General features: G+C 40.9%; 1 protein-coding gene across 1 annotated transcript in view; it reads left to right on the top strand.

Moving 5' to 3' along the window:
• Positions 1-13,539, top strand: part of pkd1a (polycystic kidney disease 1a) — a 102,724-nt gene that overhangs the window by 55,243 nt on the left and 33,942 nt on the right. Inside the window, exons 14-17 of the mRNA XM_088613149.1 lie at positions 859-1,034; positions 6,815-6,948; positions 7,757-11,391; positions 12,019-12,165. Of these exons, the coding sequence (XP_088469275.1) occupies positions 859-1,034; positions 6,815-6,948; positions 7,757-11,391; positions 12,019-12,165 (4,092 nt within the window). The remainder of the gene's footprint in view (positions 1-858; positions 1,035-6,814; positions 6,949-7,756; positions 11,392-12,018; positions 12,166-13,539) is intronic.

The following is a 13,539-nucleotide window of genomic DNA, read 5'->3' as shown; positions in this document are numbered from 1 at the left end:
CTTCACAATCTACCTCATACTGATAAAGCTAAAATGTTGAAAATATTTATGAAACTATGTAAATCTATGCAGCCCCTTTGCTAAATCAGTTCATGCGTGAAGTAGTAATTTGAAGATAACTGTGATTAGTTTGCCAAGAAGAAAGTTATTGTCCTTGAGTGTATGTCCAAGGTGATGAGTACATTTCACATTTTTATATCTTCCTGCATAGATGTTCCTGCAATTCAACCTTCTTCACATAAAAGAGTGATTAAACTGATTGCAATTTTGGATAAAAACTGTTCATTTGAGAAGTCTTGCATGTCTTACTTGTATTACATCAAAATGCAATATTATTGGTATGGGAGTGTATACTTTTGAAAAGCACTGCAATTTTTATATTGTCCATTTTATAATCCCACTGTATGTGTGAGTACCTTGTACTTGTTTTATTTGGCCTTGAAATACTCCCCTCGGTTAAATAAATAGGTTACATGGTAGCTAAATATTAGACAGGTAAAATGGAAAAAGAAAATCTGGACTTTAGCCAAAAGAAACTGGAAGTGTTAATGATCCTTAACTTTCTACATTAGCTGCCAAGCAGGCAATGTTTCCAGTCTTTTCTAATGCACAAAATGTATGTTTTCTTTGCAAACTCAAAAAAGAAAATGGTATCTATGATAATTGTACCTCATTAGTAAAAACCAGGGAAAGGTTGGGCACTCTTAGCATGTACAAATCGTGGTTTAATTTTGCTTGGATTAAATATTGCTTTGGAGTAGGTGTCTTGCTGGCTCTCCAAGTAATGTGCTCTGGCTACCCATTCCTTCGTGTGACACTTTGATCCACGCCGTTTCTCCCTTATGGTGAATTCTGCAGGTCATGGCTTCCAACCGTGTGAGCAGTGTGACCCAGCACTACAACGTGACGGTGGACAGAATGCTGAAGATGGCCGGTCTGACCGTGATGGGCATCCCAGCCATTGTCACCCAGGGCTCAGCGGAAACGCTCTCTGCTGGCATCAACCTGGATATATCTGTGGACGCCACTGTCAGGTACACCCTTGCTGGGTTTTTTAAATTTGTTTTGGAACGTTCAATGTCAACCCAAGACAAAGTACATTGGGGGCTTGCCTTAGTAGTTTTGCCTGTGTTATTCATTATTGATTTGTAGTTCTAATACAGTTACTAAAAGCAGCTTACACTGGCCGCGATTTAAACCCATAACCCTCCAATTAGAACTCCAGAGCCCTTTTATTTTTGAAGTTACAGTGCACCCTCACTTTACAGGAGCAATAGAGGGAAAGGGGTGTCAGGTATTACCATGCCGTCTGTTAAATTACCGAAAATATATTTCAAGGCCAAAACACACAAGCCAGCCATCCATTGTCTTCAATTCAGTTTCTGACAAGCAACAGCTGTGCAAGGCAGGGTACACCCTGGACAGGACGCCAGTTCATCACAGGACACACACACTCACATCAATCAATCCACCAGCATGTCTGTGGACTGTGGGAGGAAACTGGAGCACCTGGAGGAGACCCAGGTGAACACATGGAAAAGATACAAACACCACACAGACCGCAGCCCAGGAGTTGAACCCAGGGCCCCAGTGCTGTGTGGCAGCAATACTAACTAACCACTGTGAAATCTTTTTTTTTTTTAATTTAGATTGTTTTAAAAAAAATGGATTATTTTATCAGTACCCACCCTCCATTTGGAATAGTCAGTTGTGTGTTTTTCCACATCTTGGCTTGCAGCTACAAACCCTGCCCCTGCATAAGGGGAGAATGAGGACATGTAGGAAGAGTCCTCCTCCAACCAGCCCACCTTCCAGCCACTTGTCTTTTAACACGACACAGGCTGCACTGCCCCCTGCTGGAGGAGAGGTGCATCTCTCACTGACAGCCCCGCATGCCAGAGGGTGTCTGGGAGGCCACAGGTCTTGCTGAGAGCTGAGTCACCCGTTTCTTGGTTTGAGACTATCCTGGGGACTTCCTGTCACAGTCGGCTATTGACCAGTGACCAGGCCCAACCGCAACATGCAGGAACTGTTTCCAGATTCTGCAGAAAATATGCATAAATTAAGTTCTTTCACAGGGAAAAAATAAAATAATCATATTCAAATGTAATTGTATGCATCCTCATCTAGAAAATGACGCAATCTAGGATGAAAGAACAGCCTAGGAAATGTAGAATTTTAACACTTCAAAGTGTACGTGAGGGTGAAAGTTTTGAGGATGAAGGTTTTGACCAGGGTGTGTCATGTGGGCTCTGGGCTGGACCACACACAGAATGGAGGTACAGTACAGTACAGAACATCAGCATCTGTGAGCAAATCAAAAATGAAACCAAAACAAAAATAGCTCCGGTCGCAGTTTTGGAACCAAAACAACTGATTGTGGTCATCACGTTCTGACTCAGTTCAAAGAAAAGAATACCCCTGTTTTCACTGACGTCACCTGGAACTGTTGTGCATGGTCCCTTGCTGTGCTGTGATTTTGATAAAAATCGTGCTTTTCTTCTGACATCATCAGCATTATACCTACTCGTGCTGTTTTTCTTTGGCAGTTCAGCATTTTGTTTCAAGCTTAAGACTCTTTGCTCAGACCTCTTAAAATAATATTAATAGGTAGTAATATTTAAAATCAATCTTAATTGTGCAACTCTGATCCCAGGTGTGTTACATTCCCTGTTTGTGGGGCATGTATTGCTTTATTCTGATATTGTGTTGTTTTTTGATAACAAAAGCTTACACTTAATTTGTTATTTGATTTCTATAGCTTTTATTCATTTGAGTGTATTTTCTGCTGCCTTGGGTGTATTCTGTGGGTTTTTTCATTAAAATTCTACTTCTGCTTCACCTACACTCAGGAAAGAAGAGACACTGATGAGTAGTCTTAATTCTTAATGAATCGATCGCCCTAAATGTCAATAAGCAGGAAACATCAACTCCGGTTTGGCCTGTAATGCATTTTTATGAGAAGCCATTACAGATTTACTGATATACATCCTGATGTTTTGAGATACATTCTTACTTTTTTTTTCAGAAGGCTGGAAAATATACTTTCATTATGTGATGCACCATCATTGCTCTTTTCCGCACTCTTTGTCCAGTATTTTGACAGCTTTTGTTGAAATGACCATTTCTGTTTCAGTTCTGGAATTTGCCATTCGTGACTTATCAATTTAAAATGATAGCATTTGATAGCAATTGCTGTCAGAAGTGTCGGAACTGTATTTTTGTCAGATTGAATCAGTATGGCCTTTGATTAGACAAAATAAGGAGCATGCAACATGATATATTATATTCTTACTTCCAGCCCTGGGGTGCTGTCTGTGTGGAGTTTGTATGTTCACTCAGTGTTCACAAGGGGGTTAACCGGATGCTCTGGTGTGCTCCCACAGTCTAAAGACATACTGGTAGGGTAATAGGCTATGGGGAGCATTGAGCCTGGTGTGTGAGAGTGTGTGTTTGTCTATGTCTGCCCTGCAATGGACAGGTGTCCCCTCCAGGGTGTACCCTACTTTCCACCTGTTGCTTGCAGGGATAGACTCTGGCCCCTCCGCAGCTCTGATTTGGAAGAAGCAGCTAGAAAATGGATGGATGGAAAAGTATAGGATTATGACAATACCGTATAACTACCTGATAGACATATACTTAATCTCTAAAGTTAAGGACACATCCTTAAACTACCTTTAAACTATACATTCTCCACTCTATATGTACAATGGTAGAAATTTCCCCAAAGTTTGGTATACAGAAAAGTACTCGCCATAACAGTGTATTTTATTGCTTATGGTTTGGCCCCGGCTTTGTTTATATCATCCACGCACTTTTTATAACATTGTATATGCCAGTATTTTATCTGACCTTTGATTTTCTTCCCACATTTTTCAATGATTTCAAGTCGGCTCGGTTTCTGGAACTCCTCTAATCCACCCAGGCTGAAGTTGGTTCAGATGATTGTGATGGCCAATCTAGCACTCTGTAAAAACTCTCTTGCTGAAGAGACGAGGTGATAGAATGTAAAACGGTGCCAGAGCAACTTACATCACCTGGGTGTGATTGCAGACTGTCTTCAAACCCTGCTGCATTAAAGTTGTGATTGATTGTAACGGATCTATCCCCTGTTTTGCACGGTTTAGGCTAAATGCCCAACAGGTGTTGCGTTAACTTTCATTCTTTAAACAGAAGACCAGCCTATAACTTCATCCTTGAAGCTGAGACAGTGAGACTTATTTCTGTATTCTGTATTCTTCTGTAATGGGTCAAGGTTCATGGGAGTTTTCTGAGTGCTCACATGAGAAAGAAGGAGAAAATGTTTTCCGTTGCATAATGTCAGCAGTTGAAAATTTAAAGCCCTGGAATGGAGCTGTACAAAACACCCAATCATCCTTTGTGCATAGAACTAACCTATACTGTAGGTCGGTTCATGCATGTAGTAACTTCAATCACTCTATGGTGTTGTGAGGAAGTGTCTTGCTCTTAATTTAAAGCTTAAAGATAATCTCATATTGCTTGGAAATCAGTACGCATTCTGAAAGGGAGATTTACTTCTTGACACCCTGCAGAATAATATGTTTTCTTTTGTGTCAGAGAGGAAGCAAAACCCTTAACTCAAGATAAAATAATTCAGTCATTTTCCAAATCCAATCACTAGGACAAAATCATGAAAGCAATGTTTGAGACCTTAAATATACTTTGAGAAGGTTTCGTTTAATCTTATGTTACCAGAAAAACAGAGATGATCTTAGCACGGCTGGAAAAGAGCAGAACAGTACAGTACAGGAGTGTTACTACACTAAACTTTAATTGTTCACACCTCCAATTGCTCAGTGGTGGCCTGTCCTTTTCCTGTGTTACCTCTGTGCCCTCTGTTTTCTGTTCCTGCTGAGTTTTTAACCGTAGGGTAATTTTCTGGCCTGTTTTTAGTTTTGCTTTCAGCTCTTAAATGTTTAAATGAGTTTTATATTTAATATTATCCTTGTACTAATTACTGAGAATTGCCCTAATTCAGGTACAGTATGTTAGCTGCTTTTCTACTGTTATAAACAGTCAAACAGACCACTTACAGGCACCCATTAGCACCAATGATTAAGGGACCAGTAGGAACAAAACCAGAAAGCCACAAGTATCCCACAGGATCAGCAGTGAGAATAACTGCTAGAGATGAACTTGGCCCTATAATAAAAATGAGTACAGTAGCTAAGTACGTTCAGCATTAATGGATCCAGACAGAATGACAGCTGTTTGTTCCTGTCTCCCTTCTCTGACCAGTACTTGTTGTGGCCCCTCAGAACTATGCATACAAAAGTCGTGATGCACGCTGCACAGCAGCAAAACATCAGCTGGGCTGCCTCAGTATGTATACACAGTATCAGTTAGAGCAGCAGACAAGATTAGTGAAGTATCTCCAACCAGTGGTATGTACAGTGGAGCATATGAACACCGGTTTCCAAAAGCTACATATACCCAGGCACGATTTGTCTAATGGTCCAGACCACACAGCCTTCATACAAGCCTATGACAGGAGGATCGCGAGCTTTCATACTGAGTCCTCCACAACTTTCCTTTGTTCCATTACTGAATACTGCACCACGCTAGAAGCAAGACAGACTTGCCAGCATGCCAGCATCAGATTTTCACATGGTTAAGAAAGCAAATTAGATGTCTTTTGGGGTAGCAGTGCTAATACCTCTTCAAAAGGAAAGAAGCCTGCTTATGACAGCGTTTTGTACAAGAAGATCCTTGTAAACTCCAAGCGGTTCATTAAATCCTTAAAAAACCTTAAGAGGATTAATGTGTAAAGCTTGGGCGGGAACTGACAAATGATGCAACAGCAACAAAGAACATCTTGAAACAGACCAAAGAATGCCCAGAACAGTTCTATTTGGAGTGACCCCTTCGGCCTTTTGCAAACTGATTCGATCCTGTTCTCTGTTGCCAGTGTCACATCAGTGCAGACAGGATGTTTACAATGTATGAAATGGACTTCAGTAAAAATCTAGTAAAATCTGTTTTGCAGAACATCTGTTTCTTCTGTGTCCTGAGACATGGTTAAATTAAGTAGCAGTATTGTTGTTTCTGCCTCAATCCCACGGGCAGGAAATGAGCAGCTGGAAAGTGTCCTTTTATTGTAAATTAAAACATTTTGAGAGGGTTCAGTCTCTCTGTTTCTCTTTCCTTTCTTTTCTTATTTTGAAGTGAATGTTTTTTTTTTTTGTGTGACGTCATTCTGGCAGCTCCTGGAGCTCCACAGAAGGCATAGACTTAAAGATACAGAGAGAGCAATAAAACAGCCGCAGTTTCTGAAGCTCTAGAGATGGCTGACATGTTCAAATATTTTATTAGTTGGCATGCTTTGTTTTATATACTGTATATAACTTGCCAGTTTAAAACGTTTAAAAAGCTTTTTCTACATAAATAAAGAAGTAAAGAACCTGCATGTATTTGATCACATTATGTCTGTGACCTAACGTTGCAGTTTCTCCTTCTGCACCATTCTGATCTAGATATACAATAAATTAAATCTGCATATTCGACGCTTTGTAATTTGCCTGTGATAGCATTTTTTGCAGCTTACCTTTTCAGATATTCTCCAGCTGATTCAGTTTAATCTCCAGAAATCCTAGCTTGCAGTTCCTCTGTCCAGAACTGTTGTGTACACTCTTGTGCAATGAAAGATGAGTGTGTTTACTGTGCAGTTATTGAGATGCAGTGATAATGATTTATTCAGATTTTTTCAGTATTGATAACATTCTCACATGGAATGATAGTAGAAATCCTCCTGATTTCTTACCACTGTTTGATGGCTTTCCCTCTTAAATTGCAGATGGTGTTTCGGGGATGGAGGTTATCAAGAGTATAGCTTCAAACCGCCCTACGATAATTCTCTTATTCTTCCTGAAACGAATGCAAAGCAGGTGGTTTTACAACAAAATGTAACCTACACCTACCCACAGCCAGGTAAACCTGAACTCATCTTTTAACAGGGACCTCCAACCATGAGACTAATTGTTTGGTTCAAGTCCAAAGCTTCAGTATGTGGAAACTTGACAATGTACTCCTGGCCTTTTCCCTGTTGAATGAAGAGCCAAAGAGATCTGTATTTCTAATTAAAATGGGGAAAAGTCCAAATGTGAGGTGTTCTCGAGTGAATGGCAGAACTTTTGTGACAGCGCTGTCTCATTGTAAGCTGTGATTTGTGATGCATGTTAGCTTGAACTGGTACAGATTAATTTCCAGGTAATGCAACAGCTCTGGTAATAGGCTATAGGATAATCAATCTTAATTTTAATGCCTGTCAATTTTTTACGTTAACTCTCTAAAATTATGTAATAGTGTCCTGCATTTAACTGTGCATTTAAAACTGAGAGCAGGAAATGCTTTGTAACACATTCTGGAAGTCTGTCTAGCCATGTTGTATGTTTCATATAGTGACTTTGACAACAAGCTGACAAACAGGTCCAAGGGCTACACACTGACAAACATATTCCTGGCAAGTTAACTAGAATATAATAAAAATTACCATTAAAAGTCTTCTGAATTCAGGACAAATCCTATGTATTTTAAACAATACTTGATTTGGTTTCATGCACTTTAAACATGTATTTTTTATGAGCAACAAGACAAAGTATGAAACTATTAATGCCTTAACTGTCAGCAGGAGAACCTGAAAGTGCTTACAAATCATCACCTTGGAAATGTGATCTACCATTGTACATATTGCATCGATACACTACTCACAGCCTATTACACCGTTTTGTCTTTGCAGGAGAATATACCCTGACTGTGTCAGTGTCCAATAGGTATGAAAATGTCAGCCAGCAGATACATGTTTTTGTCTACAGCATCCTTACTTCTGTGGAAATACAGAACGACACAGACCCACTGGTTGTTGGGATGCCAGCAGTGTTTGAGGCCCATCCCCTGCCTTCTCCTTACGGTATCGTCTACACCTGGAACTTTGGGGATGGCTCTCCTTGTCTGCAGGGGCGTGAGCGAAGAGTGAACCACACCTTCAGTCAGAGCGGAGTCTACACCCTTAGTGTCCTAGCCAACAACACAATCAGCAGTATCGGCTCTCAGATGAGCATCCTTGTCTTTGAAGAAATCAGAGGACTGACGGCCTCCTCCAGTGGGCCTACGGAACTTAACACTCCTACCTATATAAACGCCTTTGTGGAATCTGGGAATAACATCACGTGGATTTTTGATATGGGAGACGGGAGTGTCCTTACGAGTGCTGAGCCGGAGGTGGAACACAAGTATGTGAAAGACGCAACCTACATGGTGAACATCACTGCCATGAACCATGTCAACTCTCTGTCAGTGTCCCTCCGTGTTCAGGTGTTTGTGCTGGAAGTCTTGAAACTGGAGCCTTCTGGCTGTATTCAGGAGCTCCTCAACATAAGCTTCATTGCTTTTGTGTCTGGCAACTCTTCAAGTTATGTGTACGAATGGAGTTTTGGGGATGGCTCACCAAATAGGACTATCCACCACAGTCCAGAAGTGGCACATAGGTTCTCGAGGAGTGGAAACTACCATCTCTCTTTGGTTCTGTCAAGCAGTGTGAACAAAGCCAATTTTTTCACTTGCGTTTGTGTTCAGCCAGTGGTTACAAATGTCACCCTCCTTCCTCAGAGCAGCTACACCAGACTGGGAGAGGAGAGCGAGTTCATCGTAGCTGCTTTTCCTGAATTCCAGTACACATACTTCTGGGACTTTGGCACCAATGACTCTTCTGTTCGAGGGACCAACAAAATGGGGTTTACGTACAAAAGCCCAGGACGGTACTTTGTGACCGTGACTGTTCTCAACAACATCTCGTTTAGCAACAACACAGCCCTTGTAGAGGTTCAAGAATCTATTGGCTTAGTGGTGATTCAGCACAATGGCACAAAATCCAATAATCTAGCCCTGCACGAGGTGTATATGTTTACAGCCTTCGGTGATTATTGCAAGGCACATTACACGTGGGACTTTGGAGATGGAAGCATCCTCATGGGTCGTAATGCTGCACATGCATACAATTCCTCTGGCTATTTTAACATCACCCTGACAGGAACCAATGAGGTTAGCACTAACAGTACTCAAATTACTGTCTCCGTTATAACACCAATCCGTGGCTTGACAATCAATGCAAGTATGATCAACGTGCCTCTGAATACATCTGTTAATTTTGATGCACATCTCATAGAAGGCGATGATGTTCATTATTCCTGGATTCTGTGCGACAGGTGTACACCGATTCCCGGGTCATCAACCATATACTACACTTTTCGATCCATCGGAACCTTTAATGTCATTGTCACAGCAGAGAATAGAATTAACTCAATGCAGGCCAGCATCTTTATTTTTGTTTTAAGAGAGCTCGAGGGTCTTCAGATTTTAGCGGATGATCTTGTGGATGGCTGTTGTTTCATGACTAATAAAGCACTCCATATGCAAGCGACACTCCGTGAGGGAACCAACATGTCCTTCAGCTGGACCATTTTGAAAGGCCAAGAGGCCATTCTGAACATCAGTGGAAAGGAAGCAATCGTCAACTTCCCTGAGCCCGGCGTTTATGATGTTATTGTAAAGGCCACCAATCTCTTGGGCCAAATCAGTGTAATCAAAACTATTGAGTTTTTAGATCCAGTAGGAAGTGTAAGTCTGAAGGCAACTCCTAATCCTGTTGCAGTAAATGCCTTAACTAACATTACTTTGTTAGTGAGTGGTGGCACAAATTTAGAATGCCTTTGGTCCACTAATGATAATTTTACCTTGACTTCAAAGAATCAGTCCATTGTTCATCAGTTTAAAAGTCCCGGGCTCAAATTTGTCAGTGTCACGGTTGCCAATAAAGTGAGCTCTAATACAGCTTCGGATTGGATAAGTGTACAGGAGCCCATTTCAGGGGTAACATTTACCCCTAAACATGTTGCAGACCAGCAGTACATTGCCTCAGGCACAACTCTGACACTACAGGGAAACATCCAAACAGGTACCAATGTTTCTTGGACATGGCACCTTCCCAACAGCTCTGAAATGGGACGACAGATATCTTATTGCTTCCCTGTAGCTGTGCTTTATACAATTACATTAAATGTTTCTAATGACATCAGCTGGGCGGTTACCACTAGAAACTTCACTGTGCAAGATAAAATAGAGGGGTTAGAACTTAAAGCCAGCAGGAACATTGCTGCCGTGAAAGAAAATGTCATTTTCATGATTGGTATATCATCAGGAACGTCCGTGAGCTTTCACTTAAGTATTAGTGGTGACTCCAGTGTACTTACCTTAAATACCTTAAATTTTACCCACCAGTTCACCAGAGTGGATACCTATGTTGTTAATCTGACAGCTCAGAACCAGGTCAGCTCAGAAAGAACAAGTACAGTTGTAACAGTAATGGAGCCAATTAGTAGGTTGACGATGGTTAACTGCTGTGAGCAAGCCATCCCAGTTGGTGTAACTAAAATGTTCAGTGCTGAAACTCAGTCGGGAAGCCGTGTGACTTACCTTTGGACTTTTGACCTGCACTTTGGTTCCAAGACATCCTTGATTGGGAAGGAAGTTTTCTACACACCCCCAGAGCCAGGCCAGTTAATCATATATCTGAGAGCAGTCAATGCATTAGGAGGTCAGAACATAACGAAGGTAATACAGGCCCAGAACATCCTGCTTTCTGCTGTCCTTGAAGCTCAACCTCAAGAAACATTGGTCAAAAAGTCGGTCCTTCTGACTGCTTTCGTTTTGCCGAGACCTCACGAAGGGACATTCCTGTGGAATTTTGGAGATAGTTCGGAAAAACAAGAAAGCAACACGCCATCCATCTCCCATTCCTACTCTCATCCAGGGGTGTTCACCGTCCAGGTGAATGCCAGCAATTTTGTGAGTTTCGTTGTTGCCCAGATTAACGTCACCATACAGGAACTTGAGTGCGAGGAACCAGAGGTCCAGTTGGTGCATTCGTCCCAGGTGGTAATCAAAAGATCACAGAGAAATTATATGGAGGCAACTGTTGACTTAAAAGGATGCACCAGGTACGATGTGGAATATTTGTGGGAAATCTACAGAGTGTCAGCTTGTGCGAACCTGCGTGATACTGTTAAAGTAAAACTTCATGATGATCTAGATGTCCGGAGACCTCAGCTGGCCATTCCAAAAATGGCATTGGATGTAGGCAACTACTGTGTGGTGTTTTCCCTTTCATACAAAGGCAGCCCACTCAGAAAGAGCATTTCCCTTAGTCTCAGTGTGATCCCAGGAAAATTGGTACCAATAATTGATGGTGGGACATTTAGAATCTGGTCCAAATCTCAAGATCTGCTATTAAATGGAGAAAAGTCCTACGACCCAAACCTAGATGCTGAAAACCAGTCACCTCTAAGCTATTCCTGGGACTGCTTTCTTTCATCGAAGGTAAATTCATTTTTTACCACTTTAAACTCTAACTTGAAACAGTTGTCATGTAGATCACACTTTTACACCTTTTCTCTATCACTTTTATCATTTTTATTGAAGTTATATGATTTCATGGCCCAATCTCATCAGACTTCAGAAGCCAAGCAAGTTTGGGCCTGGTCAGTATTGGGCTGAAAATATTCTAATCAAAAGCTGGATTCATTTTTAAAAGATGTTAATGAACAATAAGGTGTCATTCATCTTTCTGGTCCAGTAACAGGTGTCTGTTCCAAAACAGTGCCTCAAGATAGTGTCTGAGGACACTGTAGGACACTGTTCTGTAGGAGATTAATCGGTGGAGACAGAAAACTGAGGTTCTAACTACACTTGAGAATTGGATGAAGAGAGCCTCCTAATATATGTAAAGTATTTGTGGGTCAGAAATGAAATGCACTATACAAATTCAATTATTATTATTATTATTATTATTATTATTATTATTATTATTATTATTATTATTATCTGTTTTCTAACTTGAACTTTAACCATCACAAATGCAGGGGTATCTCGTGATCTGTGGATCAATTCTAGGACTATTTAACTATTTTTCAAAACTGCTTGCTTATGTTTTGTTTTTGTGCACAGAACTCCCCTATTGGATGTAGTTTGCATTTTGGCTCACAGGAACCACTACTGGTAATTCCCGAGGACATGTTAGAGGCGGATATGGAATACACATTCCGCCTCACTGTTAGCAAGCCAGGGATGAGTCCGGAGTCTACGAATCAGACTGTACGTACTGCCTGCGTTTCAGAAAACATACATTAACGCTGCATTGAAAAACGTTTCATTACCATGTTAATCTCCAGATGTCTATACTAAAAATGCTTTCATATCTATTGTAAATCAGCGATCCCTGCTGCTGGTGCAGAAGGGCTAGAGCCCTGCAGGTTATAAGGAGAACTCCAGTTCTGCAATGACCAAAGATTTGGAAACAGCAATAATTCCGAACAGCATGGCAGTAATCATTTCATGCAGTTCTTAAGGGCTCTGGTCATTAGGAAAACAGAAGGTCATGTGGATCTCAAGGACCAGTAAAAATTATCTCTGAAGTAAAAAAGATTATGAACATAGGTATGGAATACTTCTGTAAGGCTCAAGAGTGTCCAGTCCTTGTCCTCGAGGGCCGGAGTGTTCACACATTTTCCAGGTCAATTAAAGACCACGACACTTGGAAAGCCAGGAGTAGGTGTTAAAGTGGTCCAGTTAAACCAGTAACCAATAGCTGAGCTTTTCAAATCCCTAGATACCATGCTCAACATTTATGACATTGTTTACCATGCTAATTATACCACATTCTTACCAGGGACAAAAAACTAATTCTTGATGTGAATAATAAATATATAAACAGTCCCAACTGACTGAAAGATGAGGCAGACATTTACAGTGCTTAATTGTGTTATTTCCACAGAAAACAATTGTTAACGATTGGTGTTAGTGTTATTGAATCTGAGCCCCTGCAATGAGATTTTCATTGTGTTTTTGAATCGAGGAATTCTGCTTCCTAAAAGTCATTTTCTAGGAGTGTGGTGGCTGGTGGCTGGCGGCCTTAACACCTAAAATACTAGAGCAAATAAAGACGTTCATTATTTATTAACCTTTTATTTCAGCCTGCTCCGAACATGAATAATTAAACAGTTTTTCAAAAACTCAATATGAAGCACACACAGTGATAAATCATATTTTTTTAACTGTTGGATGCAACATTTATCTCACCTGAGGTGAATTGTTTTTATTTACCTGGAACGGGGTCAAATGAGTGCTTCCCCATTAGGAGTTTTTCAACTTTGTTTCAAGAACATTTCTTCTCTGGGGAAAAAGAGACTGATGTGATGTTAAGCACCAGCAAGACCCATTAATTAGGAGTCAACCTATAACAGAACACAAGAAAGAAGAGGCTTGGCTTAGCACTGAGGTCTTAAACTGCAATGGGTGATGAATTCTGAAGTGCTCCCTTGTGAGCCAGGCCAGCTCTCCACAGTGTCTTTTCTCAGTCACCTGCACCCTTCACAATTCCTCCTCCGTGTACAGTGTTTGTGCTCCTACCCAAGCTTCATGATTCTGCTTGCTGTTTTTTGGCTATTTCTGCCTACAGTATATCTTACC

Source organism: Lepisosteus platostomus, chromosome 19, assembly GCF_059453375.1.
Source record: "Lepisosteus platostomus isolate fLepPlt1 chromosome 19, fLepPlt1.hap1, whole genome shotgun sequence".
Taxonomy (NCBI): Eukaryota; Metazoa; Chordata; class Actinopteri; order Semionotiformes; family Lepisosteidae; genus Lepisosteus; species Lepisosteus platostomus.
Note: the sequence above shows the minus strand (reverse complement) of the source record. Positions and strands in the feature narration are given on the sequence as shown.